Source organism: Triturus cristatus, chromosome 6 (assembly GCF_964204655.1).
Source record: "Triturus cristatus chromosome 6, aTriCri1.1, whole genome shotgun sequence".
NCBI classification, from domain to species: Eukaryota; Metazoa; Chordata; class Amphibia; order Caudata; family Salamandridae; genus Triturus; species Triturus cristatus.
Window position 1 is genome coordinate 1,001,866,726 of NC_140589.1, and position 27,674 is coordinate 1,001,894,399.

The 27,674-nt window shown below is 44.1% G+C and overlaps 1 protein-coding gene across 4 annotated transcripts in view; it reads right to left on the reverse strand.

Annotated features, from left to right (window-relative positions):
* The window catches only part of LOC146820914 (uncharacterized), a 305,904-nt gene that overhangs the window by 53,293 nt on the left and 224,937 nt on the right, over nucleotides 1–27,674 (reverse strand). For all 4 annotated transcript variants that reach the window (XM_085609316.1, XM_085609314.1, XM_085609313.1 and 1 more), the window contains 3 exons: nucleotides 20,712–20,828; nucleotides 12,909–13,025; nucleotides 5,238–5,354 (listed from right to left, as the gene is read on the reverse strand). In XM_085609316.1, the coding sequence (XP_085465442.1) occupies nucleotides 5,238–5,354; nucleotides 12,909–13,025; nucleotides 20,712–20,828 (351 nt within the window). The remainder of the gene's footprint in view (nucleotides 1–5,237; nucleotides 5,355–12,908; nucleotides 13,026–20,711; nucleotides 20,829–27,674) is intronic.

Here is a 27,674-nt window from a genome sequence, read left to right on the forward strand (position 1 = left end):
AGGCCTCGTCTTCTTCTGCGCCAGCGCTTCTTCTTCTTCGGACTCTTCTCCGAAGAGCTCCAGAGTTGGTTGAGTGCTTAGTCACTGTATTTCTTGTCGTCGAGCATGATAATCTCAAAAAGTCTTTTTCGACCTGAATGAGCGACAGTCCTCGCAGTCTTCTTCCTTGTGCTCCGTTGATAAGAACAAGTTACAGACCTGGTGTAGATTGGTGCAAGGGTACTTCGAGTGGCACCGAGGACAGAACTGAACTGCAATCCGAACCATCGGCAGAGGGATGGATCAACACATCTATGTCTGGAGGCCGCCTGCGATGTGTTCGACCGAAGATGAGAGATTTTCTGATCTAATGGATACACGGAGAAAGGGAAACATTTGCGATAGCAATACAGTCAAGGGTAGAGTGGATTGCACACTGAGGGGAACCTAAATGATGGTTTTGAACCGGAGAGCAGCAATACATGTCCAAACCTGATGACGGAAAGAAAACAATCTCACAATGGAGTCGATGCCCATGCGCACTATCACTGAAAGGAGGAGTCACCTTACCTCATGACGAGTTAAAACTATATTGAAGAAAAACAACTTGCAAACATCCAGACCCAAAACTAGATAGCAGGAGTATGCAAAGCATGTCTATCTACAGCACAATTGCTTCGAACTTGGAGTTATGAATTTTTAAAGTTTTTTTGATAAAAATAGCATCTAAAAGATCAAAATACCAACCGCAGACATCTAGTCATGAGAGATCAGGTGAAAGTGAAAAAACTATGCCTGACCACAATAGAGCACAGTTTGGATACTAGAAGTGATTGGGCCCGGGCAGCGCTTACCTTCGAACATAAAACAATTCTTGAGAAAAATAATCTTCAAGGGAAATTTCAGCAGGGCAAGGTTGCAGGAGGTGTCCAACGATGGAGCGATGTTACCGGATAGCCTTGGGTCGAAGCCGTGGTGAAGATTTCTACCCTTGACTTAGTCGTTGAAAATCTACAATGGAACAAGGCAGAGGGCTGTAGCTGAAGATAGTTCCATGAGGTCATATACCCCTTTGGCAAAGGACAGTTAAAATTGATTTGCTACTGAGGTAAAGAACATATCCGGAGAAGCCGCAAAGCCAACTGACTGCCAATGTACCTCTGGAGGTTAGTTGAGTAGGATGGTCCCAGTATCATCCTGGTTCTCACTTCTCAGAGCTGTTTTGAGAAAGAAAGTCCCCACTTTGGATTTTGGCTATCTGGGCTCCTTCAGCACCACTTCCAAGGGTCCAGGAGTGGAGGGCCACAACTTGAGAGTCAGGGCTCACTCAGGCTGGGTACAGGTGCAGGTTCAAGATGGAGGAAGCCTTTTGTGTCTCTGTGGCCCAGAACAGGAGGCCAGAAAACGAGCCCTTATGAGTCAGTCTGGAGGTCCTTGGACAGTTGAAGATCAAATCATTGTCCCAAGGCTGAAGGAAGCAGAGTACCAGAACAAATAGGGAATCAATCCAGCAAGTCAGCGGTCTTTCAGAGCAGCAGTCCAGCAGAGTGGCAGTTCTTATAGCAGCACAGCAGTCCTTCTTTCTGTCAGAGTACCACAGGTCAAGAAGAATACTGAAGAGTTGGCATCGGAGGTCCTATTGTATACCCTGGTGCCCTGGCTCTGGTAGAGGGGAGAGGCTTCTAGACAGTGGCTGTAAAGTGCATGCAATTTCCTGACTCGCATGTCCTGGCTCCAAGCTGGCTGCAGTGACAATGCAGAGTTGTTAGGCCCTTTGTTTGAAGGCAGAGCACAGGCTAAGAGTTTTAGGTGGGGCTGTGATTAGATTCAAACAATCAATTCAGTATTTGGGAAGCATGCTACTCACCCGTGAGGGTTTCAAGGTGCTGGGGAAAAAGGGGGAGGGTCGTGCAGATCCATATCATTTGAAGAGCTAGGTCTTGAGGCTCTTCTTGAATGCTTGCAGAGTGGGGGATCGTCTGATGCTAAGGGGGAGTTCTTTGCAGGTCTTAGCCAAGATTCCTCCTGATCTGGCTCTGCAGATGCATGCGGTTTTGTCCAGGGTGAGGTTGGCAGAGTGAAGGGTTCTCTTGGGTGCATAGAAGAAGAATCTTTAATTTAGGTATTAGGGTCTAGTGTTGTGGAGGGATTTGTCGGCATGAGCGTGCAGCATGAAGACCAATGGAGGTCTCGTACGTGCTGGGTGATGTGGTCTTGTCAGTGGATGCCGAGGACGAGTCTGGCGGTGTTGTTCTGGAGGGTCTGGAGTTTGTGGAGTAGGGATTTGTTGATCCCCGCGTAGAAGACATTTCTGTAGTACAGTCTGCTGGTCATGAGTACGTGGTGACTGCCTTTCTGGATTGGGCTGGATCAAATTAAAGGTGTTGTGGAGGATGCAGAAGGTGTTGAATTATGTGGAGGAGACGGCGTTGATCTGTTGGTCATGGTGAGTGAGGAGTTGAGTATCATGCTGGGGTTGTGGGCATCGTCCATGGGTGTGGAGGGGTTGCCAGGTGTCGTGGCCACCAGGTGTTCTCCCATGCGGAGCGGGTATATCCTAGGACGAAGAGTTCTGTTTTCTCAGAGTTGAGTTTCAGGCAGCTGCTGCTCATCCAGGAAGCAACGTCTTTCATTCCTTCCTGGAACCTATGTCTGGAGGTGTCGGGTTCCTTGGTGAGGGAGAGGATGAGCTGGGTGTCGTCGGCGTATGCTACTAAGCCGAGTCCATGCTTTCTGACGATGGCGACGAGGGAGCCATGAAGATGTTGAAGAGCGCGGAGCTGAGCGATGATCCTTGGGCTACTCTACAGCTGATTGCTGTGGGTTCGGAGAGGGTGGCAGGAGTCTGATTCTTTTGGTTCAGCCGGTGAGGAGTGAGCAGATCCAGCCTATGGCAGTTCCCTGTATGCCGGCGTCGTGGAGTCTAGCGGTGAGTGTGTGGTTGGAGACGGTGTCAAAGGCTGCAGAGAGGTCTAGTAAGATGAGGACCGCTGCTTGCCTCCCATCCTGCTAGCAGATGGCCCATTGAGGCACACCTAATCCCTCTACTTAGTGACAGTCTGGGAATATTTTATACGATCTGTCAGTTACACATAGTCATATGATCCAGGGCAGGCTACAGGTGCAAAAGGGGGAAGGGCAGAAAAATGGCAACTTTCTAAAAGTGGCATATTTAAAATTGTGATCAAACATCCAACTATAATATTAAAAAAAGGGCTCTTCAACACAATTATAAGACACCAAACTTGAAATAGCTACCAGTTCTCAATAGGAACTTCTAGACTATTAAATGTAATAATGAATTGGCAATGTAAATCCTATGGGAGGGGTAGGCCTCACAGTAGTGAAAAATGAATTTAGGACCTTTTCACTAATAGGACATGCAAAACTTAAAAAGTATATGTCCAACATTTTATTTACACAGCACCCTGCCCAAAGGGCTGCCTGAGGCCTGCCTCATTGATGCCTTATATGTAATAATAGGGGAGTTTAAGGCTCGGCAAGGGGGTTTAAATGCCAACTCAAAATGGTAGTTTAAAACTGCATTCAGGCTGCGGTTGCAGACCTGGGACATGTTTTAAAGTGCTACTTAAGTGGATGGCACAATCAGTGCTGCAGGCCCACCAGCAGAATTTAATTCACAGGCCTTACGTACATGGAACACCATTCTAAAGGAGGCTTATAAGTACATTCAATATGCCAATTGGGTATAATCAAATGTAATCATATTTTAGGGAAGGAACAAAGCACTTTATCACTGGTTTGCTGTGGTACAGTGCGCAGAGTCCTCAGGCCAACAACACAAAATGCAGCAAGAAATGGAGGTGGTGAGGCAAAAGGTTTGGGGAAAGACCACCCTTAGGCTGACAGGTTTAACACAACGCATCCCAGAACACACTGCTTGCATACATTAACGACTTTCCTTCCTCTTTGGCTAGTGTATGGCTTCCAGTGCCCGCTTGACTCTCCATTTAGCACAAATGTAAAACTGCTCCTTTTATTTGGTCTAGATTTGACGAGAATTTCTCGTTTCACCTAGGTCTCTGTAGTGTCTTCTCTGACATCTCTAACAAATCCAAAATGCAGTTGCCAGGGTACTGGAATGGGGCTATATCTATAAATGCATTTCTCATTACAGGAGAAGATTGCCTCTACATTCAAAACAATGTGATAAGCGCTTAAAATTATCATTTTATAAAACGGGGAAATTACATTAAAATTAAGATTAAGCAGTATTACGTATAATTCAAACATGAGTTTTCAAAAGAGAGCCATTATATTTATGTACAGATGTATCCAAAAGATGAAAACAGTGAAAGGCCGATGACTTGATTAAAATTATTTATTTGTGCTTGTTTTCTTATAATGATATCACCACCTAGAATTATCTACAGCCCTCAAATTTTTATAGGGATACTGTATTGGTACCAATTCATTCAATTTTTATGCTCAGCAGAACAAAGTCTGTAGCAAGTACTTTGCTTTGCATGACAGAGACTGGCGATCATTCCCAGTTTTTGCGAGGTCACTAAGTTCCTCATAACAAATGGACTGTAGTAAGGCTTGGCAATATGTGACCAGTATTACTAACATTACAGGCTTTTACCACACCATAACTGAGAAAATACAAGTTTAACATCTGTAATAAAAAATAGCAGGACGAAAACACGGTAACCACAGTGATTTCTCTATGTTTTCCTCACTGCTTTCACAGCATGAAAGACATGCCAGCATTGGATAGAGCAGGCTCTCTCAGAGCTTCCAAGGGCACTGGAAGCTTGCGCTTTCTATAACCCAGTTGTCTAAGACAGCTAGGCTAGATAACTTTAAAATGCACATGTCTGGCTGGCCATCCCAAGATGGCCTGCCAGGGAGATATGTGCATTTTAAACTCCACAGTTCCCTGCTGCTGCCACATTTGGCAGTGCTGGCCCTGCCCCGTCCTGACACTTAGAGTAGGATGAGTTGCTGAATTATAAAGCGGTAGTAAATAGACTTTTTTGCCGTTTTTATTTTTCAGCTCTGGAGCTTGTGTGGCGACACTCTGCTGCTCAAATGGATGAGACACCCCTGTTCAAGGCACTCGTGTTCTGTTGACAAACAAGAACTATTAAATAAAAATAAAATGCAAAAATAAATACATTTAATGGACTTCTAGTGAACGAAAATGTATTCTGCAATCAATATAAACATGTTATCTATGTTAAATATCTGTTTCATTAAAAAAGATATGTTTCATTGTTAAAATGATCCAATACCTTTGTTGTCCTGTAAGCACAGAATCTAAATACTTCTTCATAGCCCCTTGCGACAGAAGGCGGCTATAATTGTCAGTGAAGGCAGCGTCAGAATGGCGTTTGGATGGCGTCTGGTCACTGTTGCCGTGTTGGAGAGAACATATGAGAAAATATACATTCATTTAAAATTTGACATTACCTGTGCACCGTGAGATATGTAGCGATTAGTGAAAATAAGCAAGTGGCAATTATTTCGTGGAGCAGCTGAAGAATTTGAATGTAATTTTGCTAGTAATTTACATACTTTGCTCTAGGAAAATCTACAGATTTGATACTCAATTGGGGTGTAATAATTAATCAAATATCTGTTACTCTAAATTCAACCCTTTGTTTTTTATCAAGACATATGGTCTTTTGGTTTTCACTTACAACATATTACCTGCATTTAACACCAGTTGGACAGTCAATAACGGCATGAATTCACAACAAATGTGAAACTTTTCACTTTCATTCCTGTAATAGGAAAGCTCACCTTTGTAAGATCTCCTTCTAAGTACTTTCTTGAAATCGGACCAACAAATGCCCTCCCCACGGATCTATTTTTGTAGCTTTCTTGACCATTTGTTTAAGTGTGTAATGCCTTTGTGTCCCAGTTTGTTTTTCAGGTCTTGCTTTTTCCAAGACTTTTTGATTTTAATGAAATTTTATATAAAATATACTTAAACTTTTAGCCAGCCCTTATCATCTATTGATCAGTTGTGTCATTCACGGTATTCTTCCACCCCTTACAGCATACTGTGTGTGGCAATGGTTCATGCTACTTCAGATATTTGCTAACTTCAAAGTGAGTTGAAGTAATTCCCTTTAATCCAAACAGATTATTTATGAAAAACTGTTGGACCTCTGGTTTAAAGCATGCAATTCTAAGCCAGGCTTGCCTACGTCGAGAATGCTGGTATTGATTTCTCTTGCTGCAGTGTCAGCAGGATCAAGAGCACATATATTAGAACAGTTAGAGATGAGCTTTCCTTCTTGAACTAGCTTTTGTGCCTTTTACTTATGTTCATATGGGAGGTAATGAAGTAGATCTTCCATTTCATCCTAATGGGACCTGTGATATCTAGCTAAGAGGCCCCGTGTGTTTGCAATGCAGCAGTGATTAGCGGCTTGTGCAGCTACTCTTTTACCAGAGGTGTCAATAAGCTTTGATTCTTTATCTGGGGAGGAGCATCACCAGATGTCTGAGTTTGCTCTTTTACGAACATTGGAAACTACCAGGGAATCAAGGGGAAGCTCTCATTCAATAAAAACTGGAACAGAGGGTGATGGTTTATATTTTTAATCCATCCCAGGCATTAAGATTCGTGCACAAACCAATCTTTTAAGGTGTCCTCTGCATGTCTCATCACGCTTTTCAACATAAGTAGACTTTGACTAACTACATATGAAGACCCGAGTGTTTCAAATAAAAAATCATCATCTAAGGCGTCCTTGTGCAGTGTAACCCAATGATGTGTTGCTGCCTGGAAATTTGCTCCAGATAAGATATGTTATCATCTGGAAGTGAGAGTTTTGCAGGATATAGGTCTGGAACATTATCCATGGGTGGAGCAACATTGTAATCATTCCATTGGTCTCTAGGCAGATGAGCACTGTCATCATCATCATCATCATCATCCCCATCTCCTAAATCAGGCAGGGTATGAGGAGATCCCTGTGGTGTTATGTGAAGTGGATCTAGGCCTGACAGTATTGGCAAAGTTGAAGTCGGTGGAGAGGGTGGAGGGGATGGCAAATGTATAGGACTTATAGCAATGTCCTTTTCTTTCTTTGAGGGGAATGTTGTCTCCAGTGTCCTCTGAGCCAAGATTCCTCTTGAAAGGAGTTTTGGCCAATATGTGTCCATTATCTGGATTAATATAAATGTTCTTCTGCTTTGGATCCAATCTGTATTTCATAAAGTCAAAGATCGGTTCCAGAGGGTCTGAAATATGATCTCTATTGATTTTGGTGCAGAACGTTTTGATTCTGAACTGCACTTCTAATTGGAAGTGGAAGGTTCCAGTTCCAAAGCAGTTTTTTGTTTTGAAGCGGAAGGTTTCGGCTGCGAAGCATACTTTTGTTTTAGGCCGGAGGATTTTGGCTCCGAACCAGATTTGTCTTTCAGAGCAGAATGTTTTGGGTCCGAAGACAATTCGTCTCAGCACGATACCGAGCCGGAAGGATCGACTATTTGTTTTGGTGCTGGGCCCGAGGCCGGGCTGGCAAACATCGTCTCGTGTTGACCAATGCACGAAGGCAGAGGTGGTGCCTGAGCCCTATGTTTAGTGAATGGCAACTTCTGGGGAACGGGGTTATTGGTACTCATGACACCCTGTCCTGCTGGGATGTCTTCTAACTTGAACTTGATTTCGAAGTTGAAGTAGGATTCTTCAACCAAGAAGGCCTCGTCTTCTTCTGCGGCAGCGCTTCTTCTTCTTCGGACTCTTCTACGAAGAGCTCCAGAGTCGGTTGAGTGCTTAGTCGCTGTATTTCTTGTCGTCGAGCATGATAATCTCAAAAAGTCTTTTTCGACCTGAATGAGCGACAGTCCTCGCAGTCTTCTTCCTTGTGCTCCGTTGATAAGAACAAGTTACAGACCTGGTGTAGATTGGTGCAAGGGTACTTCGAGTGGCACCGAGGACAGAACTGAACTGCAATCCGAACCATCGGCAGAGGATGGATCAACACATCTATGTCTGGAGGCCGCCTGCGATGTGTTCGACAAAAGATGAGAGATTTTCTGATCTAATGGATACACGGAGAAAGGGAAACATGTGCGATAGCAATACAGTCAAGGGTAGAGTGGATTGCACACTGAGGGGAACCTAAATGATGGTTTTGAACCGGAGAGCAGCAATACATGTCCAAACCTGATGACGGAAAGAAAACAATCTCACAATGGAGTCGATGCCCATGCGCACTATCACTGAAAGGAGGAGTCACCTTACCTCGTGACTAGTTAAAACTATATTGAAGAAAAACAACTTGCAAACATCCAGACCCAAAACTAGATAGCAGGAGTATGCAAAGCATGTCTATCTACAGCACAATTGCTTCGAACTTGGAGTTATGAATTTTTAACGTTTTTTGTTAAAAATAGCATCTAAAAGATCAAAATACCAACCGCAGACATCTAGTCATGAGAGATCAGGTGAAAGTCAAAAAACTATGCCTGACCACAATAGAGCACAGTTTGGATACAAGAAGTGATTGGGCCCGGGCAGCGCTTACCTTCGAACATAAAACAATTCTTGAGAAAAATAATCTTCAAGGGAAATTTCAGCAGGGCAAGGTTGCAGGAGGTGTCCAACGATGGAGCGATGTTGCCGGATAGCCTTGGGTCGAAGCCGCGGTGAAGATTTCTACCTTCGACTTAGTCGTCGAAAATCTGCAATGGAACAAGGCAGAGGGCTGTAGCTGAAGATAGTTCCATGAGGTCATATACCCCTTTGGCAAACGACAGTTGAAATTGATTTGCTACTGAGGTAAAGAACATATCCGGAGAAGCCGCAAAGCCAACTGACTGCCAATGTACCTCTGGAGGTTAGTTGAGTAGGATGGTCCCAGTATCATCCTGGTTCTCACTTCTCAGAGCTGTTTTGAGAAAGAAAGTCCCCACTTTGGATTTTGGCTATCTGGGCACCTTCAGCACCACTTCCAAGGGTCCAGGAGTGGAGGGCCACAACTTGAGAGTCAGGGCTCACTCAGGCTGGGTACAGGTGCAGGTTCAAGATGGAGGAAGCCTTTTGTGTCTCTGTGGCCCAGAACAGGAGGTCAGAAAACTAGCCCTTATGAGTCAGTCTGGAGGTCCTTGGTCAGTTAAAGATCAAATCATTGTCCCCAGGCTGAAGGAAGCAGAGTACCAGAACAAATAGGGAATCAATCCAGCAAGTCAGCGGTCTTTCAGAGCAGCAGTCCAGCAGAGTGGCAGTTCTTCCAGCAGCACAGCAGTCCTTCTTTCTTGCAGAGTACCACAGGTCAAGAAGAATACTGAAGAGTTGGCATCGGAGGTCCTATTGTATACCCTGGTGCCCTGGCTCTGGTAGAGGGGAGAGGCTTCTAGACAGTGGCTGTAAAGTGCATGCAATTTCCTGACACTCATGTCCTGGCTCCAAGCTGGCTGCAGTGACAATGCAGAGATGTTAGGCCCTTTGTATGAAGGCAGAGCACAGGCTAAGAGTTTTAGGTGGGGCTGTGATTAGATTCAAACAATCAATTCAGTATTTGGGAAGCATGCTACTCACCTGTGAGGGTTTCAAGGTGCTGGGGAAAAAGGGGGAGGGTCGTGCAGATCCATATCATTTGAAGAGCTAGGTCTTGAAGCTCTTCTTTAATGCTTGCAGAGTGGGGGATCGTCTGATGCTAAGGGGGAGTTCTTTGCAGGTCTAAGCCGAGATGTGGGATTAGCCTCTTCCTCCTGATCTGGCTCTGCAGATGCATGCGGTTTTGTCCAGGGTGAGGTTGGCAGAGCGAAGGCTTCTCTTGGGTGCATAGAAGAAGACTCTTTCATTTAGGTATTAGGGTCTAGTGTTGTGGAGGGATTTGTCGGCATGAGCGTGCAGCATGAAGACCAATGGAGGTCTCGTACATGCTGGGTGATGTGGTCTTGTCAGTGGATGCCGAGGACGAGTCTGGCGGTGTTGTTCTGGAGGGTCTGGAGTTTGTGGAGTAGGGATTTGTTGATCCCCGCGTAGAAGACGTTTCTGTAGTACAGTCTGCTGGTCATGAGTACGTGGTGACTGCCTTTCTGGATTGGGCTGGATCAATTTAAAGGTGTTGTGGAGGATGCGGAGGGTGTTCAATTACGTGGAGGAGACGGCGTTGATCTGTTGGGTCATGGTGAGTGAGGAGTTGAGTATCATGCTGGGGTTGTGGGCATCGTCCATGGGTGTGGAGGGGTTGCCAGGTGTCGTGGCCACGAGGTGTTCTCCCATGCGGAGCGGGTATATCCTAGGACGAAGAGTTCTGTTTTCTCAGAGTTGAGTTTCAGGCAGCTGCTGCTCATCCAGGAAGCAACATCTTTCATTCCTTCCTGGAACCTATGTCTGGTGGTGTCGGGTTCCTTGGTGAGGGAGAGGATGAGCTGGGTGTTGTCGGCGTATGATACTAAGCTGAGTCCATGCTTTCTGACGATGGCGACGAGGGAGCCATGAAGATGTTGAAGAGCGTGGAGCTGAGCGATGATCCTTGGGCTACTCTACAGCTGATTGCTGTGGGTTCAGAGAGGGTGGCAGGGGTCTGATTCTTTTGGTTCAGCCGGTGAGGAGTGAGCAGATCCAGCCTATGGCAGTTCCCTGTATGCCGGCGTCGTGGAGTCTAGCGGTGAGTGTGTGGTTGGAGACGGTGTCAAAGGCTGCAGAGAGGTCTAGTAAGATGAGGGCTGCTGCTTGCCTCCCATCCTGCTAGCAGCTGGCCCATTGAGGCACACCTAATCCCTCTACTTAGTGACAGTCTGGGAATATTTTATACGATCTGTCAGTTACACATAGTCATGTGATCCAGGGCAGGCTACAGGTGCAAAAGGGCGAAGGGCAGAAAAATGGCAACTTTCTAAAAGTGGCATATTTAAAATTGTGAGCAAACATCCAAGTATAATATTAAAAAAGGGCTCTTCAACACAATTATAAGACACCAAACTTGAAATAGCAACCAGTTCTCAATAGGAACTTCTAGACTATTAAATGTAATAATGAATTGGCAATGTAAATCCTATGGGAGGGGTAGGCCTCACAGTAGTGAAAAATGAATGTAGGACCTTTTCACTAATAGGACATGCAAAACTTAAAAAGTATATGTCCAACATTTTATTTACACAGCACCCTGCCCAAAGGGCTGCCTGAGGCCTGCCTCATTGATGCCTTATATGTAATAATAGGGGAGTTTAAGTCTTGGCAAGGGGGTTTAAATGCCAACTCAAAATGGTAGTTTAAAACTGCATTCAGGCTGCGGTGGCAGACCTGGGACATGTTTTAAAGTGCTACTTAAGTGGATGGCACAATCAGTGCTGCAGGCCCACCAGCAGAATTTAACTCACAGGCCTTACATACATGGAACACCATTCTAAAAGAGGCTTACAAGTACACTCAATATGCCAATTGGGTATAATCAAATGTAATCATATTTTAGGGAAGGAACAAAGCACTTTATCACTGGTTTGCTATGGTACAGTGTGCAGAGTCCTCAGGCCAACAACACAAAATGCAGCAAGAAATGGAGGTGGTGAGGGAAAATATTTGGGGAAAGACCATCGTTAGGCTGACAGGTTTAACACAACGCATCCCAGAACACACTGCTTGCATACATTAATGACTTTCCTTCCTCTTTGGCTAGTGTATGGCTTCCAGTGCCCGCTTGACTCCCCATTTAGCACAAATGTAAAACTGCTCCTTTTATTTGGTCTAGATTTGACAAGAATTTCTCGTTTCACCTAGGTCTCTGTAGTGTCTTCTCTGACATCTCTAACAAATCCAAAATGCAGTTGCCAGGGTACTGGAGTGGGGCTATATCTATAAATGCATTTCTTATTACAGGAGAAGATTGCCTCTACATTCAAAACAATGTGATAAGCGCTTAAAATTATCATTTTTTAAAACGTGGAAATTACATTAAGATTAAGAGTAAGCAGTATTACGTATAATTCAAACATGAGATTTCAAAAGAGAGCCATTATATTTATGTACAGATGTATCCAAAAGATGAAAACAGTGAAAGGCCAATGACTTGATGAAAATAATTTATTTGTGCTTGTTTTCTTATAATGATATCACCACCTAGAATTATCTACAGCCCTCAAATTTTTATAGGGAAACTGTATTGGTACCAATTCATTCAATTTTTATGCTCAGCAAAAAAAAGTCTGTAGCAAGTACTTTGCTTTGCATGACAGAGACTGGCGACCATTCCCAGTTTTTGCGAGGTCACTAAGTTCCTCATTACAAATGGACTGTAGTAAGGCTTGGCAATATGTGACCAGTATTACTAACATTACAGGCTATTACCACACCATAACTGAGAAAATACAAGTTTAACATCTGTAATAAAAAATAGCAGGACGAAAACACGGTAACCACAGTGATTTCTGTATGTTTTCCTCACTGCTTTCACAGCATGAAAGACATGCCAGCATTGGAGAGAGCAGGCTCTCTCAGAGCTTCTAAGGGCACTGGAAGCCTGCGCTTTCTATAACCCAGTTGTCTAAGACAGCTAGGCTAGATAACTTTAAAATGCACATGTCTGGCTGGCCTTCCCAAGATGGCCTGCCAGGGAGATATGTGCATTTTAAACTGCACAGTTCCCTGATGCTGCCACATTTGGCAGTGCTAGCCCTGCCCCGTCCTGACACTTAGAGTAGGACGAGTTGCTGAATTATAAAGCGGTAGTAAATAGACTTTATTGCCGTTTTTATTTTTCAGCTCTGGAGCTTGTGTGGCGACACTCTGCTGCTCAAATGGATGAGCCATCCCTGTTCAAGGCACTCGTGTTCTGTTGACAAACAAGAACTATTAAATAAAAATAAAATGCATAAATAAATACATTTCATGGACTTCCAATGAACGAAAATGTATTCTGCAATCAATATAAACATGTTATCTATGTTAAATATCTGTTTCATTAAAAAAGATATGTTTCATTGTTATAATGATCCAATACCTTTGTTGTCCTGTAAGCACAGAATCTAAATACTTCTTCATAGCCCCTTGCGACAGAAGGCGGCTATAATTGTCAGTGAAGGCAGCATCAGAATGGCGTTTGGATGGCGTCTGGTCACTGTTGCCGTGTTGGAGAGAACAAATGAGAAATATATATTCATTTAAAATTTGACATTACCTGTGCACCCTGAGATATGTAGTGACTAGTGAAAATAAGCATGTGGCAATTATTTTGTGGAGCAGCTGAAGAATTTGAATGTAATTTTGCTAGTAATTTACATACTTGGCTCTAGGAAAATCTACAGATTTGATACTCAGTTGGGGTGTAATAATTCATCAAATATCTGTTACTCTAAATTCAACCCTTTGTTTTTTATCAAGACATATGGTCTTTTGGTTTTCACTTACAAAATATTACCTGCATTTAACCCCTTCTGTGCCACGCCCTTTCCCCCTCCTGTGCCGGGCGTTACATTAGCGGGCGGGGTTCATGACGAGATAGTCTCGTCATGGGCACAGCGCAATCGCGCTCCATGACGAGACTATCTCGTCATGGGCACAGAAGGGGTTAACACCAGTTGGACAGTCAATAACAGCATGAATTCACAACAAATGTGAAACTTTTCACTTTCATTCCTGTAATAGTAAAGCTCACCTTTGTATGATCTCCTTCTAAGTACTTTCTAGAAATCGGACCAACAAATGCCCTCCCCACGGATCTATTTTTATAGCTTTCTTGACCTTTTGTTTAAGTGTGTAATGCCTTTGTGTCCCAGTTTGTTTTTCAGGTCTTGCTTTTTCGAAGACTTTTTGATTTTAATGAAATTTTATATAAAATATAATTAAACTTTCAACCAGCCCTCTTCATCCATTGATCAGTTCTGTCATTCACGGTATTCTTTCACCCCTTACAGCATACTGTGTGTGGCAATGGGTCATGCTACTTCAGATATTTGCTAACTTCAAAGTGAGTTGAAGTAATTCCCTTTAATCCAAACAGATTATTTATGAAAAACTGTTGGACCTCTGGTTTAAAGCATGCAATTCTAAGCCAGGCTTGCCTACGTCGAGAATGCTGGTATTGATTTCTCTTGCTGCAGTGTCAGCAGGATCAAGAGCACATATATTAGAACAATTAGAGATGAGCTTTCCTTCTTGAACTAGCTTTTGTGCCTTTTACTTATGATCATATGGGAGGTAATGAAGTAGATCTTCCATTTCATCCTAGTGGGACCTGTGATATCCAGCTAAGAGGCCCCGTGTGTTGACAATGCAGCAGTGATTAGCGGCTTTTGCAGCTACTCTTTTACCAGAGGTGTCAATAAGCTTTGATTCTTTATCTGAGGAGGAGCATCACCAGATATCTGAGTTTGCTCTTTTACGAACATTGGAAACTACCAGGGAATCAAGGGGAAGCTGTCATTCAATAAAAACTGGAACAGAGGGTGATGGTTTATATTTTTAATCCATCCCAGGCATTAAGATTTGTGCACAAACCAATCTTTTAAGGTGTCCTCTGCATGTCTCATCACGCTTTTCAACATAAGTAGACTTTGACTAACTACATATGAAGACCCGAGTGTTTCAAATAAAAAATCATCATCTAAGGCGTCCTTGTGCCGTGTAACCCAATGATGTGCTGCTGCCTGGAAATTTGCTCCAGATGAGATATGTTATCATCTGGAAGTGAGAGTTCTGCAGGGTATAGTTCTGGAACATTATCCATGGGTGGAGCAACATTGTAATCATTCCATTGGTCTCTAGGCAGATGAGCACTGTCATCATCATCATCATCATCTCCATCTCCTAAATCAGGCTGGGTATGAGGAGATCCCTGTGGTGTTATGTGAAGTGGATCTTGGCCTGACAGTATTGGCAAAGTTGAAGTCGGTGGAGAGGGTGGAGGGGATGGCAAATGTATAGGACTTATAGCAATGTCCTTTTCTTTCTTTGAGGGGAATGTTGTCTCCAGTGTCCTCTGAGCCAAGATTCCTCTTGAAAGGAGTTTTGGACAATATGTGTTCATTATCTGGATTAATATAAATGGTCTTCTGCTTTGGATCCAATCTGTTTTTCATAAAGTCAAAGATCGGTTCCAGAGGGTCTGAAATATGATCTCTATTGATTTTGGTGCAGAACGTTTTGGTTCTGAACTGCACTTGTCCTTGGAAGTGGAAGGTTTCAGTTCCAAAGCAGTTTTTTGTTTTGAAGCGGAAGGTTTCGGCTTTGAAGCATACTTTTGTTTTAGGCCGGAGGATTTTGGCTCCGAACCAGATTTGTCTTTCAGAGCAGAATGTTTTGGGTCCAAAGACAATTCGTCTCAGCACGATACCGAGCCGGAAGGATCGACTATTTGTTTTGGTGCCGGGCCCGAGGGTGGGGTGTCAAACATCGTCTCGTGTTGACCAATGCACGAAGGCAGAGGTGGTGCCTAAGCCCTATGTTTAGTGAAGGGCAACTTCTTGGGAACGGGGTTATTGGTACTCATGACACCCTGTCCTGCTGGGATGTCTTCTGACTTGAACTTGATTTCGAAGTCGAAGTAGGATTCTTCAACCAAGAAGGCCTCGTCTTCTTCTGTGGCAGCGCTTCTTCTCCTTCAGACTCTTCTCTGAAGAGCTCCAGAGTCGGTTGAGTGCTTAGTCGCTGTATTTCTTGTCGTCGAGCATAATAATCTCAAAAAGTCTTTTTCGACCTGAATGAGCGACAGTCCTCGTAGTCTTCTTCCTTGTGCTCCGTTGATAAGCACAAGTTACAGACCTGGTGTAGATTGGTGCAAGGGTACTTCGAGTGGCACCGAGAACAGAACTGAACTGCAATCCGAACCATCGGCAGAGGGATGGATCAACACATCTATGTCTGGAGGCCGCCAGCGATGTGTTCGACCGAAGATGAGAGATTTTCTGATCTAATGGATACACGGAGAAAGGGAAACATGTGAGATAGCAATACAGTCAAGGGTAGAGTGGATTGCACACTGAGGGGAACCTAAATGATGGTTTGGAACCGGAGAGCAGCAATACATGTCCAAACCTGATGACGGAAAGAAAACAATCTCACAATGGAGTCGATGCCCATGCGCACTATCACTGAAAGGAGGAGTCACCTTACCTCGTGACTAGTTAAAACTATATTAAAGAAAACCAACTTGCAAACATCCGGACCCAAAACTAGATAGTAGGAGTATGCAAAGCATGTCTATCTACAGCACAATTGCCTCGAACTTGGAGTTATGAATTTTTAAAGATTTTTGTTAAAAATAGCATCTAAAAGATCAAAATACCAACCGTAGACATCTAGTCATGAGAGAGATCAGGTGAAAGTCAAAAAACTATGCCTGACCACAATAGAGCACAGTTTGGATACAAGAAGTGATTGGGCCCGGGCAGCGCTTACCTTCGAACATAAAACAATTCTTGAGAAAAATAATCTTCAAGGGAAATTTCAGCAGGGCAAGGTTGCATGAGGTGTCCAACGATGGAGCGATGTTGCCGGATAGCCTTGGGCCGAAGCCGCGGTGAAGATTTCTACCTTCGACTTAGTCGTCGAAAATCTACAATGGAACAAGGCAGAGGGCTGTAGCTGAAGATAGTTCCATGAGGTCATATAACCCTTTGGCAAAGGACAGTTGAAATTGATTTGCTACTGAGGTAATGAACATATCCGGAGAAGGCGCAAAGCCAACTGACTGCCAATGTACCTCTGGAGGTTAGTTGAGTAGGATGGTCCCAGTATCATCCTGGTTCTCACTTCTCAGAGCTGTTGTGAGAAAGTCCCCACTTTGGATTTTGGCTATCTGGGCACCTTCAGCACCACTTCCAAGGGTCCAGGAGTGGAGGGCCACAACTTTAGAGTCAGGGCTCACTCAGGCTGGGTACAGGTACAGGTTCAAGATGGAGGAAGCCTTTTGTGTCTCTGTGGCCCAGAACAGGAGGCCAGAAAACTAGCCCTTATGAGTCAGTCTGGATGTCCTTGGACAGTTGAAGATCAAATCATTGTCCCCAGGCTGAAGGAAGCAGAGTACCAGAACAAATAGGGAATCAATCCAGCAAGTCAGTGGTCTTTCAGAGCAGCAGTCCAGCAGAGTGGCAGTTCTTCCAGCAGCACAGCAGTCCTTCTTTCTTGCAGAGTACCACAGGTCAAGAAGAATACTGAAGAGTTGGCATCGGAGGTCCTATTGTATACCCTGGTGCCCTGGCTCTGGTAAAAGGGAGAGACTTCTAGACAGTGGCTGTAAAGTGCATGCAATTTCCTGACTCGCATGTCCTGGCTCCAAGCTGGGTGCAGTGACAATGCAGAGTTGTTAGGCCCTTTGTTTGAAGGAAGAGCACAGGCTAAGAGTTTTAGGTGGGGCTGTTATTAGATTCAAACAATCAATTCAGTATTTGGGAAGCATGCTACTCACCCGTGAGGGTTTCAAGGTGCTGGGGATAAAGGGGGAGGGTCGTCCATATCATTTTAAGAGCTAGGTCTTGAGGCTTTTCTTGAATGCTTGCAGAGTGGGGGATTGTCTGATGCTAAGGGGGAGTTCATTGCAGGTTTTTGCCGAGATGTGGGATTAGGCTCTTCCTCCTGATCTGGCTCTGCAGATGCATGCGGTTTTGTCCAGGGTGAGGTTGGCAGAGCGAAGGCTTCTCTTGGGTGCATAGAAGAAGACTCTTTCATTTAGGTATTAGGGTCTAGTGTTGTGGAGGGATTTGTCGGCATGAGCGTGCAGCATGAAGACCAATGGAGGTCTCGTACATGCTGGGTGATGTGGTCTTGTCAGTGGATGCCGAGGACGAGTCTGGCGGTGTTGTTCTGAAGGGTCTGGAGTTTGTGGAGTAGGGATTTGATGATCCCCGCGTAGAAGACTTTTCTGTAGTACAGTCTGCTGGTCATGAGTACGAGGTGACTGCCTTTCTGGATTGGGCTGGATCAATTTAAAGGTGTTGTGGAGGATGCAGAGGGTGTTGAATTACGTGGAGGAGACGGCGTTGTTCTGTTGGGTCATGGTGAGTGAGGAGTTGAGTATCATGCTGGGGTTGTGGGCATCGTCCATGGGTGTGGAGGGGTTGCCAGGTGTCGTGGCCACCAGGTGTTCTCCCATGCGGAGCGGGTGTATCCTAGGACGAAGAGTTCTGTTTTCTCAGAGTTGAGTTTCAGGTAGCTGCTGCTCATCCAGGAAGCAACGTCTTTCATTCCTTCCTGGAACCTATGTCTGGTGGTGTTGGGTTCCTTGGTGAGGGAGAGGATGAGCTGGGTGTCGTCGGCGTATGATACTAAGCTGAGTCCATGCTTTCTGACGATGGCGACGAGGGAGCCATGAAGATGTTGAAGAGCGTGGAGCTGAGCGATGATCCTTGGGCTACTCTACAGCGGATTACTGTGGGTTCGGATAGGGTGATAGGGGTCTGATTCTTTTGGTTCAGCCGGTGAGGAGTGAGCAGATCCAGCCTATGGCAGTTCCCTGTATGCCGGCGTCGTGGAGTCTAGCGGTGAGTGTGTGGTTGGAGACGGTGTCAAAGGCTGCAGAGAGGTCTAGTAAGATGAGGGCCGCTGCTTGCCTCCCATCCTGCTAGCAGATGGCCCATTGAGGCACACCTAATCCCTCTACTTAGTGACAGTCTGGGAATATTTTATACGATCTGTCAGTTACACATAGTCATGTGATCCAGGGCAGGCTACAGGTGCAAAAGGGCGAAGGGCAGAAAAATGGCAACTTTCTAAAAGTGGCATATTTAAAATTGTGATCAAACATCCAACTATAATATTAAAAAGGGCTCTTCAACACAATTATAAGACACCAAACTTGAAATAGCTACCAGTTCTCAATAGTAACTTCTAGACTATTAAATGTAATAATGAATTGGCAATGTAAATCCTATGGGAGGGGTAGGCCTCACAGTAGTGAAAAATGAATTTAGGACCTTTTCACTAATAGGACACGCAAAACTTAAAAAGTATATGTCCAACATTTTATTTACACAGCACCCTGCCCAAAGTGCTGCCTGAGGCCTGCCTTATTGATGCCTTATATGTAATAATAGGGGAGTTTAATGCTTGGCAAGGGGGTTTAAATGCCAACTCAAAATGGTAGTTTAAAACTGCATTCAGGCTGCGGTGGCAGACCTGGGACATGTTTTAAAGTGCTACTTAAGTGGATGGCACAATCAGTGCTGCAGGCACACCAGCAGAATTGAATTCACAGGCCTTACGTACATGGAACACCAGTATAAAAGAGGCTTACAAGTACATTCAATATGCCAATTGGGTATAATCGAATGTAATCATATTTTAGGGAAGGAACAAAGCACTTTATCACTGGTTTGCTGTGGTACAGTGTGCAAAGTCCTCAGGCCAACAACACAAAATGCAGCAAGGAAAAGAGGTAGTGAGGCAAAAGGTTTGGGGAAAGACCACCATTAGGCTGATAGGTTTAACACAACGCATCCCAGAACACACTGCTTGCATACATTAACGACTTTCCTTCCTCTTTGGCTAGTGTATGGCTTCCAGTGCCCGCTTGACTCTCCATTTAGCACAAATGTAAAACTGCTCCTTTTATTTGGTCTAGATTTGACAAGAATTTATCGTTTCACCTAGGTCTCTGTAGTGTCTTCTCTGACATCTCTAACAAATCCAAAATGCAGTTGCCAGGGTACTGGAGTGGGGCTATATCTATAAATGCATTTCTCATTACAGGAGAAGATTGTCTCTACATTCAAAACAATGTGATAAGCGCTTAAAATTATCATTTTGTAAAACGGGGAAATTACATTGAAATTAAGAGAAAGCAGTATTACGTATAATTCAAACATGAGTTTTCAAAGGAGAGCCATTATATTTATGTACAGATGTATCCAAAAGATGAAAACAGTGAAAGGCCGATGACTTGATGAAAATTATTTATTTGTGCTTGTTTTCTTATAATGATATCACCACCTAGCATTATCTACAGCCCTCAAATTTTTATAGGGATACTGTATTGGTACCAATTCATTCAATTTTTCTGCTCAGCAGAAAATAGTCTGTAGCAAGTACTTTGCTTTGCATGACAGAGACTGGTGATCATTCCCAGTTTTTGCGAGGTCACTAAGTTCTTCATTACAAATGGACTGTAGTAAGGCTTGGCAATATGTGACCAGTATTACTAACAATACAGGCTATTACCACAAAATAACTGAGAAAATACAAGTTTAACATCTGTAATAAAAAATAGCAGAAGGAAAACACGGTAACCACAGTGATTTCTGTATGTTTTCCTCACTGCTTTCACAGCATGAAAGACATGCCAGCATTGGATAGAGCAGGCTCTCTCAGAGCTTCTAAGAGCACTGGAAGCCGGCGCTTTCTATAACCCAGTTGTCTAAGACAGCTAGGCTAGATAACTTTAAAATGCACATGTCTGGCTGGCCATCCCAAGATGGCCTGCCAGGGAGACATGTGCATTTTAAACTGCACAGTTCCCTGCTGCTGCCACATTTGGCAGTGCTGGCCCTGCCCCGTCCTGACACTTAGAGTAGGACGAGTTGCTGAATTATAAAGCGGTAGTAAATAGACTTTATTGCCATTTTTATTTTTCAGCTCTGGAGCTTGTGTGGCGACACTCTGCTGCTCAAATGGATGAGCCACCCCTGTTCAAGGCACTCGTGTTCTGTTGACAAACAAGAACTATTAAATAAAAATAAAATGCATAAATAAATACATTTCATGGACTTCCAGTGAACGAAAATGTATTCTGCAATCAATATAAACATGTTATCTATGTTAAATATCTGTTTCATTAAAAAAGATATGTTTCATTGTTATAATGATCCAATACCTTTGTTGTCCTGTAAGCACAGAATCTAAATACTTCTTCATAGCCCCTTGCGACAGAAGGCGGCTATAATTGTCAGTGAAGGCAGCGTCAGAATGGCGTTTGGCTGGCGTCTGGTCACTGTTGCCGTGTTGGAGAGAACAAATGAGAAATATATATTCATTTAAAATTTGACATTACCTGTGCACCGTGAGATATGTAGCGATTAGTGAAAATAAGCAAGTGGCAATTATTTCGTGGAGCAGCTGAAGAATTTGAATGTAATTTTGCTAGTAATTTACATACTTTGCTCTAGGAAAATCTACAGATTTGATACTCAGCTGGGGTGTAATAATTCATCAAATATCTGTTACTCTAAATTCAACCCTTTGTTTTTTATCAAGACATATGGTCTTTTGGTTTTCACTTACAAAATATTACCTGCATTTAACACCAGTTGGACAGTCAATAACAGCATGAATTCACAACAAATGTGAAACTTTTTACTTTCATTCCTGTAATAGGAAAGCTCACCTTTGTATGATCTCCTTCTAAGTACTTTCTTGAAATCGGACCAACAAATGCCCTCTCCACGGATCTATTTTTGTAGCTTTCTTGACCTTTTGTTTAAGTGTGTAATGCCTTTGTGTCCCAGTTTGTTTTTCAGGTCTTGCTTTTTCCAAGACTTTTTGATTTTAATGACATTTTATATAAAATATACTTAAACTTTCAGCCAGCCCTCTTCATCCATTGATCAGTTGTGTCATTCACGGTATTCTTCCACCTCTTACAGCATAATGTATGTGGCAATGGGTCATGCTACTTCAGATATTTGCTAACTTCAAAGTGAGTTGAAGTAATTCCCTTTAATCCAAACAGATTATTTATGAAAAATTGTTGGACCTCTGGTTTAAAGCATGCAATTCTAAGCCAGGCTTGCCTACGTCGAGAATGCTGGTATTGATTTCTCTTGCTGCAGTGTCAGCAGGATCAAGAGCACATATATTAGAACAATTAGAGATGAGCTTTCCTTCTTGAACTAGCTTTTGTGCCTTTTACTTATGTTCATATGGGAGGTAATGAAGTAGATCTTCCATTTCATCCTAGTGGGACCTGTGATATCTAGCTAAGAGGCCCCGTGTGTTGGCAATGCAGCAGTGATTAGCTGCTTGTGCAGCTACTCTTTTACCAGAGGTGTCAATAAGCTTTGATTCTTTATCTGGGGAGGAGCATCACCAGATGTCTGAGCTTGCTCTTTTACGAACATTGGAAACTACCAGGGAATCAAGGGGAAGCTGTCATTCAATAAAAACTGGAACAGAGGGTGATGGTTTATATTTTTAATCCATCTCAGGCATTAAGATTTGTGCACAAACCAATCTTTTAAGGTGTCCTCTGCATGTCTCATCACGCTTTTCAACATAAGTAGACTTTGACTAACTACATATGAAGACCCGAGTGTTTCATATAAAGAATCATCATCTAAGGCGTCCTTTTGCAGTGTAACCCAATGATGTGCTGCTGCCTGGAAAATTGCTCTAGATAAGATATGTTATCATCTGGAAGTGAGAGTTTTGCAGGGTATAGGTCTGGAACATTATCCATGGGTGGAGCAACATTGTAATCATTCCATTGGTCTCTAGGCAGATGAGCACTGTCATCATCATCATCATCATCATCCCCATCTCCTAAATCAGGCTGGGTATGAGGAGATCCCTGTGGTGTTATGTGAATTGGATCTAGGCCTGACAGTATTGGCAAAGTTGAAGTCGGTGGAGAGGGTGGAGGGGATGGCAAATGTATAGGATTTATAGCAATGTCCTTTTCTTTTTTTGAGGGGAATGTTGTCTCCAGTGTCCTCTGAGCCAAGATTCCTCTTGAAAGGAGTTTTGGCCAATATGTGTCCATTATCAGGATTAATGTAAATGTTCTTCTGCTTTGGATCCAATCTGTATTTCATAAAGTCAAAGATCGGTTCCAGAGGGTCTGAAATATGATCTCTATTGATTTTGGTGCAGAACGTTTTGGTTCTGAACTGCACTTGTCCTTGGAAGTGGAAGGTTTCAGTTCCAAAGCAGTTTTTTGTTTTGAAGCGGAAGGTTTCGGCTGCGAAGCATACTTTTGTTTTAGGCCGGAGGATTTTGGCTCCTAACCAGATTTGTCTTTCAGAGCAGAATGTTTTGGGTCCGAAGACAATTCATCTCAGCACGATACCGAGCCGGAATGATCGACTATTTGTTTTGGTGCCGGGCCCGAGGGCGGGGTGTCAAACATCGTCTCGTGTTGACCAATGCACGAAAGCAGACGTGGTGCCTAAGCCCTATGTTTAGTGAAGGGCAACTTCTGGGGAACGGGGTTATTGGTAATCATGACACCCTGTCCTGCTGGGATGTCTTCTGACTTGAACTTGATTTCGAAGTCGAAGTAGGATTCTTCAACCAAGAAGGCCTCGTCTTCTTCTGCGGCAGCGCTTCTTCTTCTTCGGACTCTTCTTTGAAGAGCTCCAGAGTCGGTTGAGTGCTTAGTCGCTGTATTTCTTGTCGTCGAGCATGATAATCTCAAAAAGTCTTTTTCGACATGAATGAGCGACAGTCCTCGCAGTCTTCTTCCTTGTGCTCCGTTGATAAGCACAAGTTACAGACCTGGTGTAGATTGGTGCAAGGGTACTTCGAGTGGCACCGAGGACAGAACTGAACTGAAATCCGAACCATCGGCAGAGGGATGGATCAACACATCTATGTCTGGAGGCCGCCTGCGATGTGTTCGACCGAAGATGAGAGATTTTCTGATCTAATGGATACACGGAGAAAGGGAAACATGTGCGATAGCAATACAGTCAAGGGTAGAGTGGATTGCACACTGAGGGGAACCTAAATGATGGTTTTGAACCGAAGAGCAGCAATACATGTCCAAACCTGATGACGGAAAGAAAACAATCTCACAATGGAGTCGATGCCCATGGGCACTTTCACTGAAAGGAGGAGTCACCTTACCTCGTGACTAGTTAAAACTATATTAAAGAAAAACAACTTGCAAACATCCAGACATAAAACTAGATAGCAGGAGTATGCAAAGCATGTCTATCTACAGCACAATTGCCTCGAACTTGGAGTTATGAATTTTTAAAGATTTTTGTTAAAAATAGCATCTAAAAGATCAAAATACCAACCGCAGACATCTAGTCATGAGAGATCAGGTGAACGTCAAAAAACTATGCCTGACCACAATAGAGCACAGTTTGGATACAAGAAGTGATTGGGCCCGGGCAGCGCTTACCTTCGAACATAAAACAATTCTTGAGAAAAATAATCTACAAGGGAAATTTCAGCAGGGCAAGGTTGCAGGAGGTGTCCAACGATGGAGCGATGTTGCCGGATAGCCTTGGGTCGAAGCCGCGGTGAAGATTTCTACCTCCGACTTAGTCGTCGAAAATCTACAATGGAACAAGGCAGAGGGCTGTAGCTGAAGATAGTTCCATGAGGTCATATAACCCTTTGGCAAAGGACAGTTGAAATTGATTTGCTACTGAGGTAAAGAACATATCCGGAGAAGCCGCAAAGCCAACTGACTGCAAATGTACCTCTGGAGGTTAGTTGAGTAGGATGGTCCCAGTATCATCCTGGTTCTCACTTCTCAGAGCTGTTTTGAGAAAGAAAGTCCCCAATTTGGATTTTGGCTATCTGGGCACCTTCAGCACCACTTCCAAGGGTCCAGGAGTGGAGGGCCGCAACTTGAGAGTCAGGGCTCACTCAGGCTGGGTACAGGTGCAGGTTCAAGATGGAGGAAGCCTTTTGTGTCTCTGTGGCCCAGAACAGGAGGCCAGAAAACTGGCCCTTATGAGTCAGTCTGGATGTCCTTGGACAGTTGAAGATCAAATCATTGTCCCCAGGCTGAAGGAAGCAGAGTACCAGAACAAATAGGGAATCAATCCAGCAAGTCAGCGGTCTTTCAGAGCAGCAGTCCAGCAGAGTGGCAGTTCTTCCAGCAGCACAGCAGTCCTTCTTTCTGGCAGAGTACCACAGGTCAAGAAGAATACTGAAGAGTTGGCATCGGAGGTCCTATTGTATACCCTGGTGCCCTGGCTCTGGTAGAGGGGAGAGGCTTCTAGACAGTGGTGGTAAAGTGCATGCAATTTCCTGACTCGCATGTCCTGGCTCCAAGCTGGCTGCAGTGACAATGCAGAGTTGTTAGGCCCTTTGTTTGAAGGCAGAGCACAGGCTAAGAGTTTTAGGTGGGGCTGTGATTAGATTCAAACAATCAATTCAGTATTTGGGAAGCATGCTACTCACCCGTGAGGGTTTCAAGGTGCTGGGGAAAAAGGGGGAGGGTCGTGCAGATCCATATCATTTGAAGAGCTAGGTCTTGAGGCTCTTCTTGAATGCTTGCAGAGTGGGGGATTGTCTGATGCTAAGGGGGAGTTCTTTGCAGGTCTTAGCTGAGATGTGGGATTAGACTCTTCCTCATGATCTGGCTCTGCAGATGCATGCTGTTTTGTCCAGGGTGAGGTTGGAAGAGCGAAGGCTCCTCTTGGGTGCATAGAAGAAGACTCTTTCATTTAGGTATTAGGGTCTAGTGTTGTGGAGGGATTTGTCGGCATGAGCGTGCAGCATGTAGGTCACTCTCTTTTCGACGGGAAGCCAATGGAGGTCTCATACGTGCTGGGTGATGTGGTCTTGTCAGTGGATGCCGAGGACGAGTCTGGCGGTGTTGTTCTGAAGGGTCTGGAGTTTGTGGAGTAGGGATTTGTTGTTCCCCGCGTAGAAGACGTTTCTGTAGTACAGTCTGCTGGTCATGAGTACGTGGTGACTGCCTTACTGGAATTGGCTGGATCAATTTAAAGGTGTTGTGGAGGAAGCGGAAGGTGTTGAATTACGTGGAGGAGATGGCGTTGATCTGTTGGGTCATGGTGAGTGAGGAGTTGAGTATCATGCTGGGGTTGTGGGCATCGTCCATGGGTGTGGAGGGGTTGCCAGGTGTTGTGGCCACCAGGTGTTCTCCCATGCGGAGCGGGTATATCCTAGGACGAAGAGTTCTGTTTTCTCAGAGTTGAGTTTCAGGCAGCTGCTGCTCATCCAGGAAGCAACGTCTTTCATTCCTTCCTGGAACCTATGTCTGGTGGTGTCGGGTTCCTTTGTGAGGGAGAGGATGAGCTGGGTATCGTCGGCGTATGATACTAAGCTGAGTCCATGCTTTCTGACGATGGCGACGAGGGAGCCATGAAGATGTTGAAGAGCGTGGAGCTGAGCAATGATCCTTATGCTACTCTACAGCTGATTGCTGTGGGTTCGGAGAGGGTGGCAGGGGTCTGATTCTTTTGTTTCAGCCGGTGAGGAGTGAGCAGATCCAGCCTATGGCAGTTCCCTGTATGCCGGCGTCGTGGAGTCTAGCGGTGAGTGTGTGGATGGAGACGGTGTCAAAGGCTGCAGAGAGGTCTAGTAAGGTGAGGGCCGCTGCTTTCCTCCCATCCTGCTAGCAGATGGCCCATTGAGGCACACCTAATCCCTCTACTTAGTGACAGTCTGGGAATATTTTATACGATCTGTCAGTTACACATAGTCATGTGATCCAGGGCAGGCTACAGGTGCAAAAGGGCGAAGGCCAGAAAAATGGCAACTTTCTAAAAGTGGCATATTTAAAATTGTGATCAAACATCCAACTATAATATTAAAAAAGGGCTCTTCGACACAATTATAAGACACCAAACTTGAAATAGCTACCAGTTCTCAATAGGAACTTCTAGACTATTAAATGTAATAATGAATTGGCAATGTAAATCCTATGGGAGGGGTAGGCCTCACAGTAGTGAAAAATGAATTTAGGATCTTTTCACTAATAGGACATGCAAAACTTAAAAAGTATATGTCCAACATTTTATTTACACAGCACCCTGCCCAAAGGGCTGCCTGAGGCCTGCCTCATTGATGCCTTATATGTAATAATAGGGGAGTTTAAGTCTTGGCAAGGGGGTTTAAATGCCAACTCAAAATGGTAGTTTACAACTGCATTCAGGCTGCGGTGGGAGACCTGGGACATGTTTTAAAGTGCTACTTAAGTGGATGGCACAATCAGTGCTGCAGGCCCACCAGCAGAATTTAATTCACAGGCCTTACGTACATGGAACACCATACTAAAAGAGGCTTACAAGTACATTCAATATGCCAATTGGGTATAATCAAATGTAATCATATTTTAGGGAAGGAACAAAGCACTTTATCACTGGTTTGCTGTGGTACAGTGCGCAGAGTCCTCAGGCCAACAACACAAAATGCAGCAAGAAATGGAGGTGGTGAGGCAAAAGGTTTGGGGAAAGACCACCCTTAGGCTGACAGGTTTAACACAACGCATCCCAGAACACACTGCTTGCATACATTAACGACTTTCCTTCCTCTTTGGCTAGTGTATGGCTTCCAGTGCCCGCTTGACTTTCCATTTAGCACAAATGTAAAACTGCTCCTTTTATTTGGTCTAGATTTTACAAGAATTTCTCATTTCACCTAGGTCTCTGTAGTGTCTTCTCTGACATCTCTAACAAATCCAAAATGCAGTTGCCAGGGTACTGGAGTGGGGCTATATCTATAAATGCATTTCTCATTACAGGAGAAGATTGCCTCTACATTCAAAACAAAATTATATTCAAAACAATGTGATAAGCGCTTGAAATTATCATTTTGTAAAACGGGGAAATTACATTAAAATTAAGAGTAAGCAGTATTACGTATAATTCAAACATGAGTTTTCAAAAGAGAGCCATTATATTTATGTACAGATGTATCCAAAAGATGAAAACAGATGAAGACAGCTAGGCTAGATAACTTTAAAATGCACATGTCTGGCTGGCCTTCCCAAGAAGGCCTGAAAAGGGAGACATGTGCATTTTAAACTGCACAGTTCCCTGCTGCTGCCACATTTGGCAGTGCTGGCCCTGCCCCGTCCTGACACTTAGAGTAGGACGAGTTGCTGAATTATAAAGCGGTAGTAAATAGACTT